Source organism: Eurosta solidaginis, chromosome 4 (genome assembly GCF_040869045.1).
Source record: "Eurosta solidaginis isolate ZX-2024a chromosome 4, ASM4086904v1, whole genome shotgun sequence".
NCBI classification, from domain to species: Eukaryota; Metazoa; Arthropoda; class Insecta; order Diptera; family Tephritidae; genus Eurosta; species Eurosta solidaginis.
The window spans coordinates 66386218-66402746 of record NC_090322.1 but is presented as its reverse complement, the minus strand read 5'-3'; the positions used below and the strand labels follow the sequence as shown (position 1 = coordinate 66402746).

Below are 16529 nucleotides of genomic sequence, written 5' to 3'. Positions count from 1 at the left end.
CTTCTCCGAGTCATTCGAAACTGAACGAGTCTTCAGGCATAGTAACTGCTTCTCAGAACGATTTCTTTAAAATGAGGCTGGAGGAGAGAAATAATTAGATCTAACCGCCACAGTAGATTCAGTTGCAAGTGTGCGTGTGTGATATTTAACATTAGTCTTAAAGCGTTTCAACTTTTATTAGTGCGATAATAGATATACATACAACTTGTTTGGTTAGCAATATACTATGTACATACTTTATCTTAATTATTTAACACTTTAATGCAACGTTGTTCCTTATGTTGTTGTTTATTTATCAATCAGCAAGTTAATCTAATTTGCGTCAGAAGTACCAAAATCGCGAAATCATCCTTTCATACTATTGAAGTGGCGAAATACACAGTCATCCTGTATAATAAAAGTAAAACTAAAATTCATCATCAGAATAAACAGGATAAAAGGCAACAGGAAGCAGAACGTATCAGTCTTAAGTTAGTTATGTATTAACAGAGCTTCTTGTTTGTTTGCATTGAGAATTAACAATGGCCGCCATATTCATTTCTTAAAACTTGTCCAATGCCAAAAATAGTGTTACGAATATTAGCAAAACTAAGGGATGCTGCCATCTCTTAGCCGATGCTAAACAGTGATATCATGCACATCCATAGATCAATCATTATGAATCTACATAAACGAAACAATAATTGCGTCTCCACATATGTACCATGTACGTATACGAGTAACAGAGAAGCAATGCACAAACACATGCATATATCTTATCTGAATTGCTCACAAGAGAGGGCAATAATTTGTGCAAGTATTACTCAAATGAGAAGTTATAAACGTAGTTGTGGCTGGCGATTTTGTAGCTGAAACTAACTAGTAAGTTCTGGAATGGAAAAGCCTAGAAGTATGCAATGAGAAATCAAAAAGTATAAATGGCGCGACAGTAGAGGCGAGAAGTGAGTTTCATTTGAGCTATCAGTCAGTTTTGTTATTAAGCAAGCTATTCGTTACAAAATATAAGTGTTATTGTGAAGTACTTTAACAAAGGCCATTTTTTCCATTATTCAATATTGGAGTTATTTATTCAACAGTTTAGCGATACGAACGTTAGCAGAAGATTGCAAATAAGGGGAATTGCAGTAAAATCGTTCCAATAGCATATACGAAAACATCGTGAACATCGATAAAATATCATGGAAGTTCGCCATCAGTATGAATCTGCAGTCCAGCTGATTCTCCTTACTTACTTAATTAGCGCTTGGCCTTTTAAACAGTTATGGCCGTTCAACAAAGCGCACCAGTTGCTTCTTTTCTGGGTTACCTGGCGCCATTTGGTTACACCAAGGGAATATAAATCGTTTTGTACCTGGCTCTTCCAGTGGAGTGTGGGCCGCCCCCTTTCTCTGCTTCCATAGGCGGGTTCCGATAAAAATACCTTTTTGGCCGGAGCGTCATCTTTCATTCGCATAACATGGCCTAGCCAGCGTAGATGTTGCGCTTTAATTCGCTGGACTAAATCGATGTCTGCATAAAGAGCAAACATTATCATCCATACATCTGCACCATACAGCAGGACAAGTGCGATAAATGACTTGTAGAGCATGATTTTCGTTTCACGAGAGAGGACTTTACTTTTCAATTGCCTACCTAATCCAAAGAAGCATTTATGGGCTCACTTTCTTCGCTGAACTTCAGAGCTGATGTCGTTGTTTGTGTTAGTGATGGTTCCCAAATTAACAAGGTTTTTACTATTTCAAGATTATGGCTGCCAGCAGTGTCGTGGTTGCCAAGATGCGAATCCGGGTCCTATACCTGACCCCGGTCCTGAGAAATGGTTTTGCTACGTATGCCGGGAAAGAATCTTTTTAGGACGGCCACACTATTGTCAGTGTGCCACGTGCAAGGGATGATTGCATCGCACAGGTTGTTCTGGGCTAGACCCCTAAATCCGACGTCCTCGTAACTTTTATAAATCTTATGTGGCTCCTTGATGTTGGCGCCCAAGGGCGTCCCGCAGTCTCCGCCTTAGCGCTCCCCACTACCGTCCAGTAGCCCTGCCGCTCAGCAAGCCACAGCAAGTAGCCGCTGTTGCACGCGCCCCATGGCTCCACCAGCTCATACGGCCGCCCCTACTCATAACTACAATCTCCGTAGTAGAGTCGGTAGCAATGCGGGGCATCAGCCCCCGCCCCGTCTTGTTTTCCCCCTCTTTCCGGCACTAGCAATGACCTACTGGTCACGGAAACAAACTTTTAGTCCCTACCAATTTTCGCAGAATATACATATATGTTTGCGACATCTGCCCAATGCAGATAGGTGACCCTTTCGTAGATGTTCTGGTATCAGCGACGGTAGCCCTCCGATGGGTCTCATTGCGCAATGCTGCCAGGACGCAAACCCAACTATACCGGGTACCCCAATGCTTATGCAGGGACGTCCAGTCCCAGGGCTACAACAACAATTACGTCGTGGCCTCCCTCAACTCAGGCATAGTCACCCGTCACGTACACCTAGAGTAACGACGTCTTCCCCGTTGCACTTCAGGATTCTGCAGTTAAACTGTAATGCATTAACTGAGAAGATCACGGAGATAGTTGATTACATCAAGGGGCATAACATCCGCATTGCTGCGATTCAAGAGACCAAACTTAAAGCAAGATCTGCTCTGGGTACAACGTCCACATCGCGAGAGCAGAAATGGAGGCGGTATCGCGTTAATCGTCCACCACTCAGTGCAATATAATCTATTCGATTTCGACATCGGCTGCAGGGACAGTGTCCTAGAACATCATGGCATATCTGTCCGGTCAGGCGATGTAAACTTAGAAATCATCAACGTCTGCATTCCCCTGCCACCTGTTGCCCCAGTGGATACCGCCCTGATATCAGGGCTCTACTCGCTGACGATAATCGTATTATCTTAGGCGATTTAAAAGCCCATCATGATCTACGGCATTCAAACCTACAGGCGGAGAGCAGGGGTGAGATGTTGGCGGACCAAATAGAGTAAACCACGTTCTGCACAATAAACGAAGACGCCCCCACTCGTATGTTAGAAAGCTGTCACAGTTCGCCAGATCTATCCATCGTGAGCGCAGGACTAGTAAACTGCGTCAACTGGCAGCCGATGGTAACATTGGCATCTGACCACTTGCCTATACCCCTTTCAGAGTTTACATGATCGGATCACTGTAGTATATACATATCTTCCGTACAACCTGCTTTTCAAATAAGAGGGTTTTCGTCACTTTAATAGTTAGTAAATGGAAAATCCGAATATGCGTATGTCCGGATACTGGAATATAAAAGTTGAATATCTGCATATGAGAATTAAATGAAGCAAACATCGAAAAATTATTCACAAAATATATCTGTAGATTATTAAATTAACGTCAAAAATTAAAAAGCTACAATTTTACAAACATCAACAATTTCAGAAAGCGTCAATTTAAACTAATAATGAGTGCTAAAATGGTCGGCAAGATTTGGGATCATTTCCAAAAAAGTGAAAATAAAAACAGTGCCATTTGTTTATATTGTGAAAAAAATGCTACAAAACACAGGATCGACATCAAGTCTATGGAGCCATCCATCTTCAAGAGAACGGTATAGACGCAGCTTTTCTATCTGAATCTGCGCCAGGATTTTATCCGTGTCAATGGATATCCGTACGGATGGATATCCAGATATTCGAATATGCGGATAGTCCCAGCCCTATTGTGTATATATATTTTGGATCTTAAGGTTGGACGAATAAAAAAATAATTCTTTTCTTTTTGGTATAGTGAATTCTTGTAGGAAATCGAACGATCTTAAAGGATTCCTTGCTAGGTTGATCCGTTCAGCAGTCATTCGAAGTCAAAGTTCAACCTGATTGTATGCGACAACTTCCACAGCTTTTTAACGCTATTGCAAATAGAGCAACCGAAAGGTAGCTTAAGTTTACGTTGACATGCACGAATTTAGTTTGACACAAAAATTATGTACGAAAGATTCCGAGTCCCAAATTACGGATCCCGAAAATTGTCATCACTAAAAGGACCTTGTTGTTGTAAATATGTGTGTATGTGTATTACACTTCCATGCCAGTACCCAACCACATCCTTATTTTTTTGGACACTTTATTATTAAGTTATTCATGTAGGCATTTATTTCAAAGGTTCAATTAAATAAATGTACATATTTACATATAAGCATGTGTGTGTGTAAGCTTATCTATGTATCCGCTCACTTACCTAATATGGTCAAATTTGTTGTGAATACACGCGGAGGATGAGTAGAAACTTGACACATATATATTCCGGCATCTTCCTTTTGTGTTGGATTAATGAGTAATCGCCAATTGTTTGGATACTGAAACTTGACACGAATTCTCGGATCACCGCTATATGTTATGTTCCCTACAGTTAATAAGGAGACCTTTTCTGTTGTTCGTCTCACCCACATGACCTGCAAAAAGACAACAAACATAAAATAAAATAAAATTACTCGATTAGTAATTCTAACTTTGAATTAGAACGCACGCCTGTAAGGATGTAAGTCTGCCTTTTTATGAAATGTGTGAATATATGTACATAATTAGAACTTGCAATTAAATATATAGCTTTGTATATACTTTATACTTAGTTATAAGGTTTCGTCTTTGATTTATCGTTAGAATGAATATACTTTCTAACTTGAGTGGAGCGTAATGATGAAGAATCAGAATGGGCTCAAGAAGTGAACTAGGGCTGTAAGTTTTTCTTCAAATAAAAACTTCTTTATTCAACATTCTATATTAATTACAATATGCGCCATTTTCTGTTCTTAACAAGGCTTTGAGTTTAAGTACATATTTAACTGCAAAGCCGTTGCGCAAAACTTAAGTAACACAGACCGACGAAACTTGAAAAATCAAACTTTTTGTATTGCATTAAATAAGTATTAGTTATGATTAGCGCAACCCAAAGTTTGAAATAGCATACTTTGTATATAACTCGTAACCATCAAACCAATAAAATATGAAGTTTGAGCTATACTTTATATGTCATATTTTACCATAAATGCATGTTTTTACAAAAATGTTGTATTTAATGCTTAGTTCTAGCAATCGAAGCTAAAATGTGAATATGATAGTGAAAGTGTATGAAAAATATTAAAATACAATTTTTATTCTCTGATTCCAATATAAGTTTTTGTTCTTTTTGCCAAATTGGCATATACAGGACTCAGCCGTTGACTTTTTTGTTATATTTTTTATTAAAAACTGTTTTCTTGGGCTGTGCACATATTACCGCCGATTTGTACCAAATTTTTCCAGCGTAGCCCATAGCCTCCATGAGCTTACAAAAAAAAAACAAAGCTTTTGAATGGAAGAAGGAGCAAGAAGTGGCTTTCCAAACATTGAAGGAGTGTTTGTGCACTGCCCCAATGTTAGCATATCCGATTCCAGGAGCAACATTTATTCTAGATACAGATGCGAGCGGATATGCTATAGAAGGTGTTTTATCACAACTGGTCGATGGACAGGAGAAGGTAGTTGCATATTACAGCCGTTCGATTGAAAAACCAGAGAGGTACTACTGTCTTACGCGGAGAGAGCTGTTGGCATTGGTAGAGTGCATTAAACATTTTCACAAATACCTCTACGGCCAGCGATTCCGTGTCAGGACAGATCACGCAGCGTGGAAATGGCTTCGGCAGTTCCGTAATCCGGAAGGACAATTGGCACGGTGGATCTAGCGACTACAAAGCTATGACTTTTCCATTGAGCATCGAAAAGGTAGTACCCAAGGAAATGCCGATGCAATGCCACGAAGACTGGAATTCAAGCACTGTGCAAAGGCCGAGGCTAAAGAAGACATTATAGATGTCCGGCTAATGACTATAACGTGTACGGATGAATGGGACAAGGAACAACTAAGAAAGTGTCAGCTAGAAGATACAGATCTGTCACATGTTATGCAAGGGCTCGAACGAAACGAAAGACCAAGCAGAGAGGAGATGACAGCAGAGAGTCCCATTGCGAAGTCATATTGGGCACAGCGGAACAGTTTAGAATTGATATCCGGTTGCTTGCATCGAGTATGGGAGAGTGAGGATGGTCAATGCAAGAAGAAACTGATAGTTGTTCCCACAAAGAGGATTCCTGACGTGCTCAGCGAGCTGCAAAATGGTCCAAGTGGAGGTCATCTTGGAATAACGAAGACACTCGAGAAAATTAAGCAGAGATTCTATTGGGTTGGTTGCCGTCGGTCGGTCACCGAGTGGATTGCCAACTGCGAGTTATGCAACAGAGCGAAAGGGCCCAAAACCCGAAGTCATGGCCAGATAAAGCAGTATATTTCAGGTGCACCATTTGAAAGGATCGCCATGGATGTCGCAGGTCCATTTCCTAATAGCAACCGCGGAAACAAATACGTACTGGTGGGTTTGGATTATTTCAGAAGCAGAAACAGTAGCAGAAGTGGTTAAAAACGAATGGGTTGCAAGGTATGGTGTACCAATGGAGTTACATTCTGACCAAGGCAGGAATTTTGAATCAGCTGTGTTCCAAGAAATGTGCAAGAAGTTGGGCATCCGATGGTATGGTGGAACGTTTCAATAGAACATTGGAGGAGCATTTAGGAAAGTAGTAGACGAGTACCATAAGGAATGGGATACACACATATCATTATTCCTGATGGCCTACCGATCGGCAGTACATGACACAACGGGTCAAACTCCCGCAAAGGTAATTTTTGGCAATGACCTTCGACTGTCAGCTGATTTGAAGTATGGGATAGATGCCGATGCGGAGAGGAATGTCAAGAAATCCACTGGTGTCTTGGAAGAAGAGCTGAGAGAGATACACGATCTGGTAAGGCAACGAGCAAAGATTATGAGTGACAAGATTAAAGCGAGGTACGATAAAGCAATTAATTCGGAAGGGTTTAAGGAAGGAGATTTGGTGCTCCTATACAACCCACAACCAAAAAAAGGTTTGTACAAAGTTGTAAAACGAATCAGCAATGTAGTGTACCGCATACAAACCATTACCAAACCACGAACCAAAATGAAAGTGGTTCATTTGGAGAGGCTAGCAGCGTTTAGATCGAAAGATTTGTCTGATCGGGACGATCAGACTTAGGTGGAGGGCAGTGTTACGAATATTAGCAAAACTAAGGGGTGCTGCTCTCTCTAAGCAGTGACGTGAATTCACATCAATAATTCAATCATTATGTATCTACATAAACGAAACAATAATTGCGTCTACACATATGTACCATGTACGTATACGAGCAGCGGAGTGTCAATTCACAAACACATGCATATATCTGAGATACTCCTGAAAGTATGCAATGAGAGAAGCTATAAAATCGTGCAATTGTAGTTACAGCTGAGAAGTTTAAGAGCTGATGGACTAGAAGATTCTGGAAATGGAAGCGCCTAGAAGATGCAACGTTGAAATCAGAGAGTATAAAAGGCAGCAAATGTAGAGGCGGTGGAATTCAGTTTGAGTTGAGATATCAAGCAGCTATTGATTAAGCACGCAATCTGGCGGGCAATAGTAGAGTTTCATTTGAACTATCAATCGGTTTGGTTGTTAAGCAAGCTAGTTGCAAAGTATAAGTGTTATTGTGAAGTACTTTAATAAAGGCCATTTTTCCATTATTCAATATTGGAGTTATTTATTCAACAGTTTAGTGATTCGAACTTAGCAGAAGGGCAAATAAGAGCATTTGCAAGTAAATTCGTTACAATATGCTAAAAATAGGATCAAGGGTCGAAAATCCATTTTTGCGTAAAACAGCTCAGTAGGAAGAAGAAGTCCAGTTTTATATCAAGAAATTTTTTTATAACTCTGAAACTGACTTCGTGACAATGTAAAATGTAAAGCCTTGTGGTAAGATTGTGCTTTGTTCTTAAAAAAATTTAAGTTACTCACACACCCAAACAGTATGCCTCCCCATATCAGCCCTGTAAACGTCTCCCGATTTCTATGATATTTGACCTTTTTTGCATATAAAGCGGGACACACAAACATTTCATTGACACACCATTGTTGCTTCTATGTTATATGCAAACAGGTAACAGTCATGCCCAATTTATTTCGCCACATTTGACGAAGATTGTAAAAAATGGGTTTTGTCAATATATACATACATTGGATAGCTTGTATATGAAATATACTGTGACGAATATTACTGACATTAAGGGCTACTATCATCCCTAAGCCGATGCTAAGCAGTGATTTGTATGCACATCAATAGATCAATCATTATGTCTACACATATGTACGTACACGAGACGCACAAACACATGCAGATATCTTATCTGAGATGCTCCCAAATGTATGCAAATATAATTGTGGAATGTCGCTCACAAATACACGCGCATATGAGAATCTATACACGTGCATCTGTAGTTATAATTATATGGCAGTAACTAAAAATTCTGGAAGAGCCGATAAGCATGCAAACTAGAAATCACAGAGTATAAAAGCACCAACAGTAGAGGCGCGAGAATCAGTTTGATGTAAGACGCTATCTGGCGAGCAATAGTAGTGTTATTTTGGAAGAACTTTAATAACGGCCATTTTGCATTATTGAATAGTGGAGTTATTTATTCAACAGTTTAGTGATTCGAACGTTAGCAGACGGTTGCAAATAAGGGGAATTGCAGTAAATTCGTTACAATACTATACATTAAGAAAATGTTGCAATTACTACTACAAAAAATGTGCTATATTACATGAAATGTTTAAAACGTGAAAATATCAGAACGTAATTTTCTGAAAAGTTTCACTTTTGTATGCAACTCCCCCAATTACTGAAAAACATGTAACTTAGGGCTCCTTAAAAAAAAATCGAATAAAATGATTATTTGATTTTTGTATGTTTAATAATCCAATTTCACTATTCGACAAATTTTTTTATTTAGATTTTTCGAATAATCCCAACTCAACTATTATTCGATTTTCAAAATCAAAATTTGATTGTGTATGAAGTGTTTATAAAAAAATTAGGTATACGCCACGTACATATGTACTACAAATGTCATCTTTGTTTAATCTTTGTTTGTTTGATTGATTACTAGATATTGAAAACTTGGAATGGTATAACTTAAAAATGGTGTTCCAACCGAAGTTTTCCGAACTTTCTGATTTCGGTGAAATGAACATAAGTAAGAAAACAAAGCTTTTTGAAAGATTCAATGTTGTAACGAATTTAGGGAAATTCCGCTTATTTGAAACCTTCTGCTAACGTTCGAATCGCTAAACTGTAGAATAAATCACTTCAATATTCAGTATTGCAAACTGGTCTTTATTTAGAATACTTTGGGAGTAGTACTTCACAACCAATAGTATGCTTAAGTAAAAACTGATTCGTTATTAATCAGCTTGCGCTGCTTTTATACTCTCGGTTTCCTCGTTCACCCATTTTTCCTAAGGTCTAGTAATTTCGCGAACAGTTGTAGCTTATTCTTGGTTAGTTACCAGCTATATACATGTATATCTGTAGCCCACGCCTTTCAAATAGCCATATGCGTGTGTATGTGTGAGTAACTACTTCGGCTGATGACTACATATTTACGTGTGTGAGATATCTCTTCGTCGGCTTCTACATAAGGGTGGCTGCTTTATTGTTGTTGTGCTTTTATTTAGTAGCAGCTGAGTGATGCAAATATTCGTCACAATATCTTGGAAATAATGTCAAAAAATGGTAAAAAATCTAAATTTATTTAAATTTCTGTGGTCATCGCAAATATATTAAATTTAAAAAACTAAAAGGGAAGTCCCTGCTTTTCAGAAGTGTCAATCCTCATCTTTCCAAGATGTATAATTCGAAGTCGACCGAGTTGAGTGAAAATGGTGAGTAACAATCGGCTGATATGAGAGCTTTGAACACCTACAGTCAAAAGAAAGTCTACTTACATGTGTGGAAAGTAACAAAGAGGTATTTGGGCGACACAATATAAGATTTTTTTTTGTTTGAAAATTATATGTAATATCTTCTTATTTAATGAAAAAACAAAAACAAAACTCTTACAACAAAAAGAGATATGGCCGAAATATCTAAACAACATATTCCAGTGTATTAAAGCGGCTACAATGGCTAGGCCAGCTAGAAAAGTATTTTTATCGGAAGCCGCCTATGGAAACAGAAGAAAAGAGCGGCCCCCACTCCGCTGGAAGGACCAGGTGGAAAATGATTCAAATTCCTTTCACAAGTTACAGATAAAGCGCGGCATGCGCGAAAAACTGTCTTTGCTAATACAAAAAAAAGAACAGCATTATCCAATTGATTTTTTATTAAAATGAAAAGATGCCGTTCTAATATATGAATATTTGTTCCAAACATGGTTCAGCTATATGGTTAAACCAACATACCTTTGTTCAGATTGTCAAAATCTGCGTGTTGGTGTTAGGCGAATGGAATGGAGAGAAAACATAAAACGTTGCAGCCTTAATTCAAATGATTTAAAAATATCCAAAAATATATACAAAATAGGAATTTCCTGGTACAAAAATGGTAAATACCGAGCACAATCGAAAGAGAGAAACAAGTGCTTCTTTCAATATGCCTAAAGTTCCATACTTAATTATTTAGAACTTACGGAAAGGTTTCACTTTGAAAGTGATAAAAGCTCTGCTCTGACTTATGACTTCCAATAAAGCATAATTGTTAAATGCGACGTCAGTTCCCGTGAACTCACTTCCATAACATACTTTGTTTTACTTCATGATAAAAGTTAAAAGTTCATGTGAAGTATTTAGAAAACGCAAACATAATTTTTTTGTGGTTAGTCTAACAAACATCCATATGCATTAGAGAAATAAAAGTACTTTTATCGCTGAAGTATGCTTATCCCGACTACCTGCTATCTAATGTTGCTCAGCATAATTTTCGCCAAAAACGAAAGCCTACTAACTGCATAAACAATTTCTTTTTACTCCCTCTTATGTGGAGAATCGCGAGCAGCAGCTGCTAAAGAATAAACAATGAAGTGCTCTCGACTTATTTTTTTGCGTTTTGTATGGAAATAGAAAACTTTTGCACTTTCACTCTGAACTACATAAAAATGCAGCATATTAAAAGCAAGTAAGGAAGGCTAAGTTCGGGTGTAACCGAACATTACATACTCAGCTGAGAGCTTTGGAGACAAAATAAGGGAAAATCACCATGTAGGAAATGAACCTAGGGTAACCCTGGAATGTGTGTGTATGGCATGGGTATCAAATGGAAGGTATTAAAGGTATTTTATAAGGGACTGGGCCATAGTTCTATAGGTGGATGTCATTTCGGGATATCGCCATAAGGGTGGACCAGGGGTGACTCTAGAATGTGTATGTACGATATGGGATATCGACCAAAATGTGGACCAGGGTGACCCAGAACATCATCTGTCGGCTACCGCTAATTTATTTATATACGTCATACCACGAACAGTATTCCTGCCAAGATTCCAAGGGCTTTTGATTTCCCCTGCAGAACTTTTTCATTTTCTGCTACTTAATATGGTAGGTGTCACACCCATTTTACAAAGTTTTTTCTAAAGTTATATTGTGCGTCAATAAACCAATCCAATTACCACGTTTCATCCCTTTTTTCATATTTGGTATAGAATTATGGCATTTTTTTCATTTTTCGTAATTTTCGATATCGAAAAAGTGGGCGTGGTCATAGTCGGATTTCGGCCATTTTTTATACCAAGATAAAGTGAGCTCAGATAAGTACGTGAACTAAGTTTAGTAAAGATATATCGATTCTTACTCAAGTTATCGTGTTAACGGCCGAGCGGAAAGACAGATGGTCGACTGTGTATAAAAACAGGGCGTGGCTTCAACCGATTTCGCCCTTTTTCACAGAAATAAGTTATCGTCCTAGAATCTAAGCCCCTACCAAGTTTCACAAGGATTGGTAAATTTTTGTTCGACTTATGGCATTAAAAGTATTCTAGACAAATTAAAATGAAAAAGGGCGGAGCCACGCCCCTTTTGAAATTTTCTTTTATTTTTATATTTTGTTGCACCATATCATTACTTGAGTTGAATGCTGCACAATTTACTTATATACTGAAAATGTATTAAATTTTTTGTTAAAATTTGACTTAAATTTTTTTTAAAGTGGGCATGTTCGTCATCCGATTTAGCTAGTTTTTATTTAGCACACATATAGTAATAGGAGTAACGTTCCTGCCAAATTTAATATTGATATCTTCAACGACTGCCAAATTAAAGCTTGCAAAACTTTTAAATTATCTTATTTGAAAAGTGGGCGGTGCCACGCCCATTGTCCAAAATTTTACTAATTTTCTATTCTGCGTCATAAGGTTAACCACCTACTAAGTTTCATCGCTTTATCCGTCTTTGGTAATTAATTATCGCCCTCTTCTGTTTTTCGAAATTTTCGATTTCGAAAAAGTGGGCGTGGTTATAGTGCGATTTCGTTGATTTTAAATAGCGATCTGGTATTAGTGCCCAGGAACCTACATACAAAATTTCATCAAGATACCTCAAAATTTACTCAAGTTATCGTGTTAACGGACAGACGGGCGGACGGACGGACGTGGCTAAATGAATTTATTTTTTCGCCCATATCATTTTGATATATGGAAGCCTATATCTACCTCGATTAGTTTATGCCGTTACGGATTACCGTTATGCGAACAAAATTAATATACTCTGTGAGCTCTGCTCAGCTGAGTATAATGAAATGCAATGGAAGCGAGCAGACAGACCACTGGACCGGCAACCTGGTGTTACGATGGCGTTGCATTCACGTTTACAGTGTCCAGAGTCGTAAGGAAATGGCATTGAAATTGGGTCAGCCATAACAACTATCTTAGTACAACAGCTGCATTGGCTAACGCTGCTGCCGCCTCCAATTAGAGCTTACCCAGCTTGTTGAAGTGCTTCAAGTGAGTTACGTTTAAGCTTTCAGCTAAATTAAACGAGCAGTTTCTTATGCAATGTGTTCGTTTTAATGGAAGAATGATTCACATGTGCATGTATTGTACGTTTATTACATACATACATATGTCTGTATATTAGGCCGGGTCGATTTGTGGGGAGGCAAAAAAATCGCCCATTGCTCTGTGAAAATCATATTCTAGGGATCAAAATAAGAAACTTTGCCGAAGGAACCATACCTCTAAAACGAATTCTGATGTCCCCCCCCTTGGGTCGTAGGGGCAAATTTTGAAAAATCCCACTTTGAAATGCCTATGTTTTTTCTTTTTGGATTTTATTTTTCTCTTTAGAAATTTATTTAGTCAGAACATATGTAAATGAAAAAATAAATTTAACTTAGTAATAGAAAATAAATTAAAAAAATTATTAGAAATTAGCGTTTTTACAACCCCCTTTTAAAACCAAGGCATCACTCTTATGCATTTGCATGTCGTAAACATAGTTGTGTGGGTTTTTTATTCAACCGTTTTAAAAAATGAATGTATCACTGTGACACAATTGCAGATCGTAAAATTGCTTGTGTTGTTTTTTTAAGCCACCACAAGACACAGCAGGTAGAATTGAAATTGCCCCTACCCAAAAGTTCGACCCAAACGGGGGGGGGGGGGGGGGGGGGGGGACATCAGAATTCGTTTTAGAGGTATGGTTCCTTCGGCAAAGTTTCTTATTTTGATCCCTAGAATACGATTTTCACAGAGCAATGAGCCATTTTTTAAATCGACCCGCCCTACTGTATATAGTACATAAGGTTATATGGTCGTACACAAGATTATGTAACAGCGTTTTGTGATCAGAGGCAGAAAGAAAAGAAGCGAAAAAATTTTCCTGGGTGGCAGTGACTTCTGTGCTTTTATATTTAATTTCATTTATTTATTTTTCTTTTTTTGATTGCAACTTATTAATTAAATTCTTCATTTATTAGTAAGATATATATATCTATATTCATTGTGATGCCGATTTCAACTAAATTTGGAAATGCAATTTTCCAAACGTATATTTATTGCATACTAGCGTACCGGCAAACTTAGTCCTGCCCGAATTTTGGTTATTCTACATTTAAAAATCGAGCACCGAATCCTCTTTTTACTCTCTATCCCATTCTGTTTAGCTTTATCTTACATTTCTTTTCTTATTCTTGTAACATTTATCTCCCTTCCACTTCCTCCCCACTCCCACTCAAAAGGGTTTCCTTGGATTTAAAAATAGGGCCTATATTCCTTTTTTCACTTTCTATGCTCTCTTCTTATTATTCCCCCTACCTTTCCTAATAGCGGGCGTGGCACCATCCAGTTTTCAAAAATTTTATATAGTTCTATATATGTGACCCGGTCTATGAAAAGGTGGCTTATGACTCAAAAAAAATTTTTCCACTTTTTTCTGTTTTCGATAGTTTTTAAGACGCTCTTTCACGTGGTGAAAGTTCTAACTTGCTTAGAAGAGTACTAAAAATGTAGAGAAAGAAGAGCACAAATGAAAGACGATGAAGCCTTTGGTTTCTTCGATGCCACTTTGGTGGCTGGTGAAGCATCCTCAGATTTTTTGATAGCATTTCTTTCGATGGCAATGGAGCCAAAATATCGGTTAGAAACTGTTTTGTGCTTTGCCTTTTGGGCATGACTGTTCACAATGCAAAAGAAAAACTACTAAGAAACTGAAGAAATGCATTGTTAATTAACAGCTGTTTCTCGCAATTTCTTTTTTGAGTCATAAGCCACGTTTTCATAGACCGTGTAACATAAAAAGTACACATTTTTAAATATCAATAGTTCGAGAATAACAGGATTGGATAGATTCACTTTATATTAAATTGTTTTCTAAACCTTCTTTAAGCCATAAACAGGAAGTAAACAAAGGAAAGATTACTGAATTCGGTCCAGCCGTTGGAGTAAGTTTCAATTGAGTTCAGTAACCTTTTTTTATTAACTATTCAGATGTTAGTTAAACATTCCTGCTGTAAATCTGATGAATTCGGCAAATTGGATCAAAATAAAGCTTAAACAAGTAAGGACGGGACTGTCTTCGGCTGTGCCGAAGACTTCATACCTTTCATGAATGGGGCTGAAAAATAATCTTATCCCGTTCGTAATCTCCAAATAATCGGATGTATAACATAAGATTTTTAAGATAAATATAAAAAAAAACAATAGGTAGGTACTTTGTGTGAGGATGCAAAGTTTCAGGTTTTTTGTGGTCTGCGTGTAAAAACTATGACTACGAATCACGTATTTCAACAATATATGACGTAAAAGTAATTATTTGATGAAATTTGATGAATTTTGAAGATTCTAGCCGTAAAAAAGGGGCAAAAATGACAGTTTATATGGGGTATATAATATATATACCACCGACCTCTATGATTTTTTCAGACAACAATATATGCTATATACGTAGACATTCGGTGAAATTTGAAGCTTCTAGCTGTTTAAATGGGGCTAAAATTGCGAAAATATATATATATACTATATATATATACTATATATATATACTATATATACCACCGATCTTTATGATTTTTTCAGACAACAATATATGCTATATACGTAAGCATTCGTTGAAATTGGAAGCCTCTAGCTCTTAATAAAGGGCAGTAATTAGAAAAAGTTTCTTATCTGAACAATCGGTTGTGGGGGATATATAATATATATACGACCGATCTCATCAATTTTTTCAGACAACAATATGTGCAATATACGAAAGTATATGGTGAAGTTAGAAGTTTCTATCTGTTAAATTGAGGAAGATATGACAAAAATCCTCTTTTTCTGAAAAATCGGTTGTATGGAGGATATATGCTATAGTGGTCCGATCCGGCCGGTTCCGACAAATATCTAATCGGACATCCAAATACACCCGCTCACCAAATTTTATCAAGATATCTCAAAAATTGAGGGACTAGTTTGCATACAAACAGACAGACGGACAGACGGACATGGCTAAATCAACTCAGCTCTTCATCCTGATTATTTCGGTATACTTAATGGCGGGTCTATCTATTTTCCTTTAAGGACTTACAATTTTGGGTTTCGTGACGAAATTAATATGCCATTTCATTTTAATGAAAGGTATAAAAATAGGTAGGTACTTTGTGTGAGGATGCAAAGCTTCAAGTTTTTTGTGGTCTGCATGTAAAAACTATGACTACGAATCACGTATTTCAAAAATATATGACGTAAACGTAACTATTTGATGAAATTTAATGAATTTTGAAGCTTCTTGCCGTAAAAAAGGGGCAAAAATGACAGTTTATACCCTATATAATATATATACCACCGATCTCTATGATTTTTTCAGACAACAATATAAACTATATACGTAAGCATTTGGTGAAATTTGAAGATTCTAGCTGTTAAAATGGGGCGGAAATTGCGCAAAGTTTCTTATCTGAACAATCGGTTGTATGAGATATATACTGTCACGGATATTAGCATCACTAAGTTATCCCATCACTAAGGCGATGCTAAGGCCATGCCAAGCAGTATTTACGTCAATAATCAAATCATGTATACACATATATAAGGCAGCCGAAAGAGATGTCACACACAGATGCATTTACTTATACGCCTATGTATGCGCGAGAGACTGTAAACTACAAACATTCACATCAATAATT

At 37.4% G+C, this 16529-nt stretch overlaps 1 protein-coding gene across 8 annotated transcripts in view; it reads right to left on the bottom strand.

Moving 5' to 3' along the window:
- Positions 1-16529, bottom strand: part of dpr18 (defective proboscis extension response 18) — a 217743-nt gene that overhangs the window by 71217 nt on the left and 129997 nt on the right. For all 8 annotated transcript variants that reach the window (XR_010952597.1, XM_067781933.1, XM_067781936.1 and 5 more), the window contains one exon: positions 4221-4434. Coding sequence is in view for 7 of the 8 variants with exons in the window: in XM_067781933.1 (XP_067638034.1) it covers positions 4221-4434 (214 nt within the window). In the remaining variant the exon portion in view is untranslated. The remainder of the gene's footprint in view (positions 1-4220; positions 4435-16529) is intronic.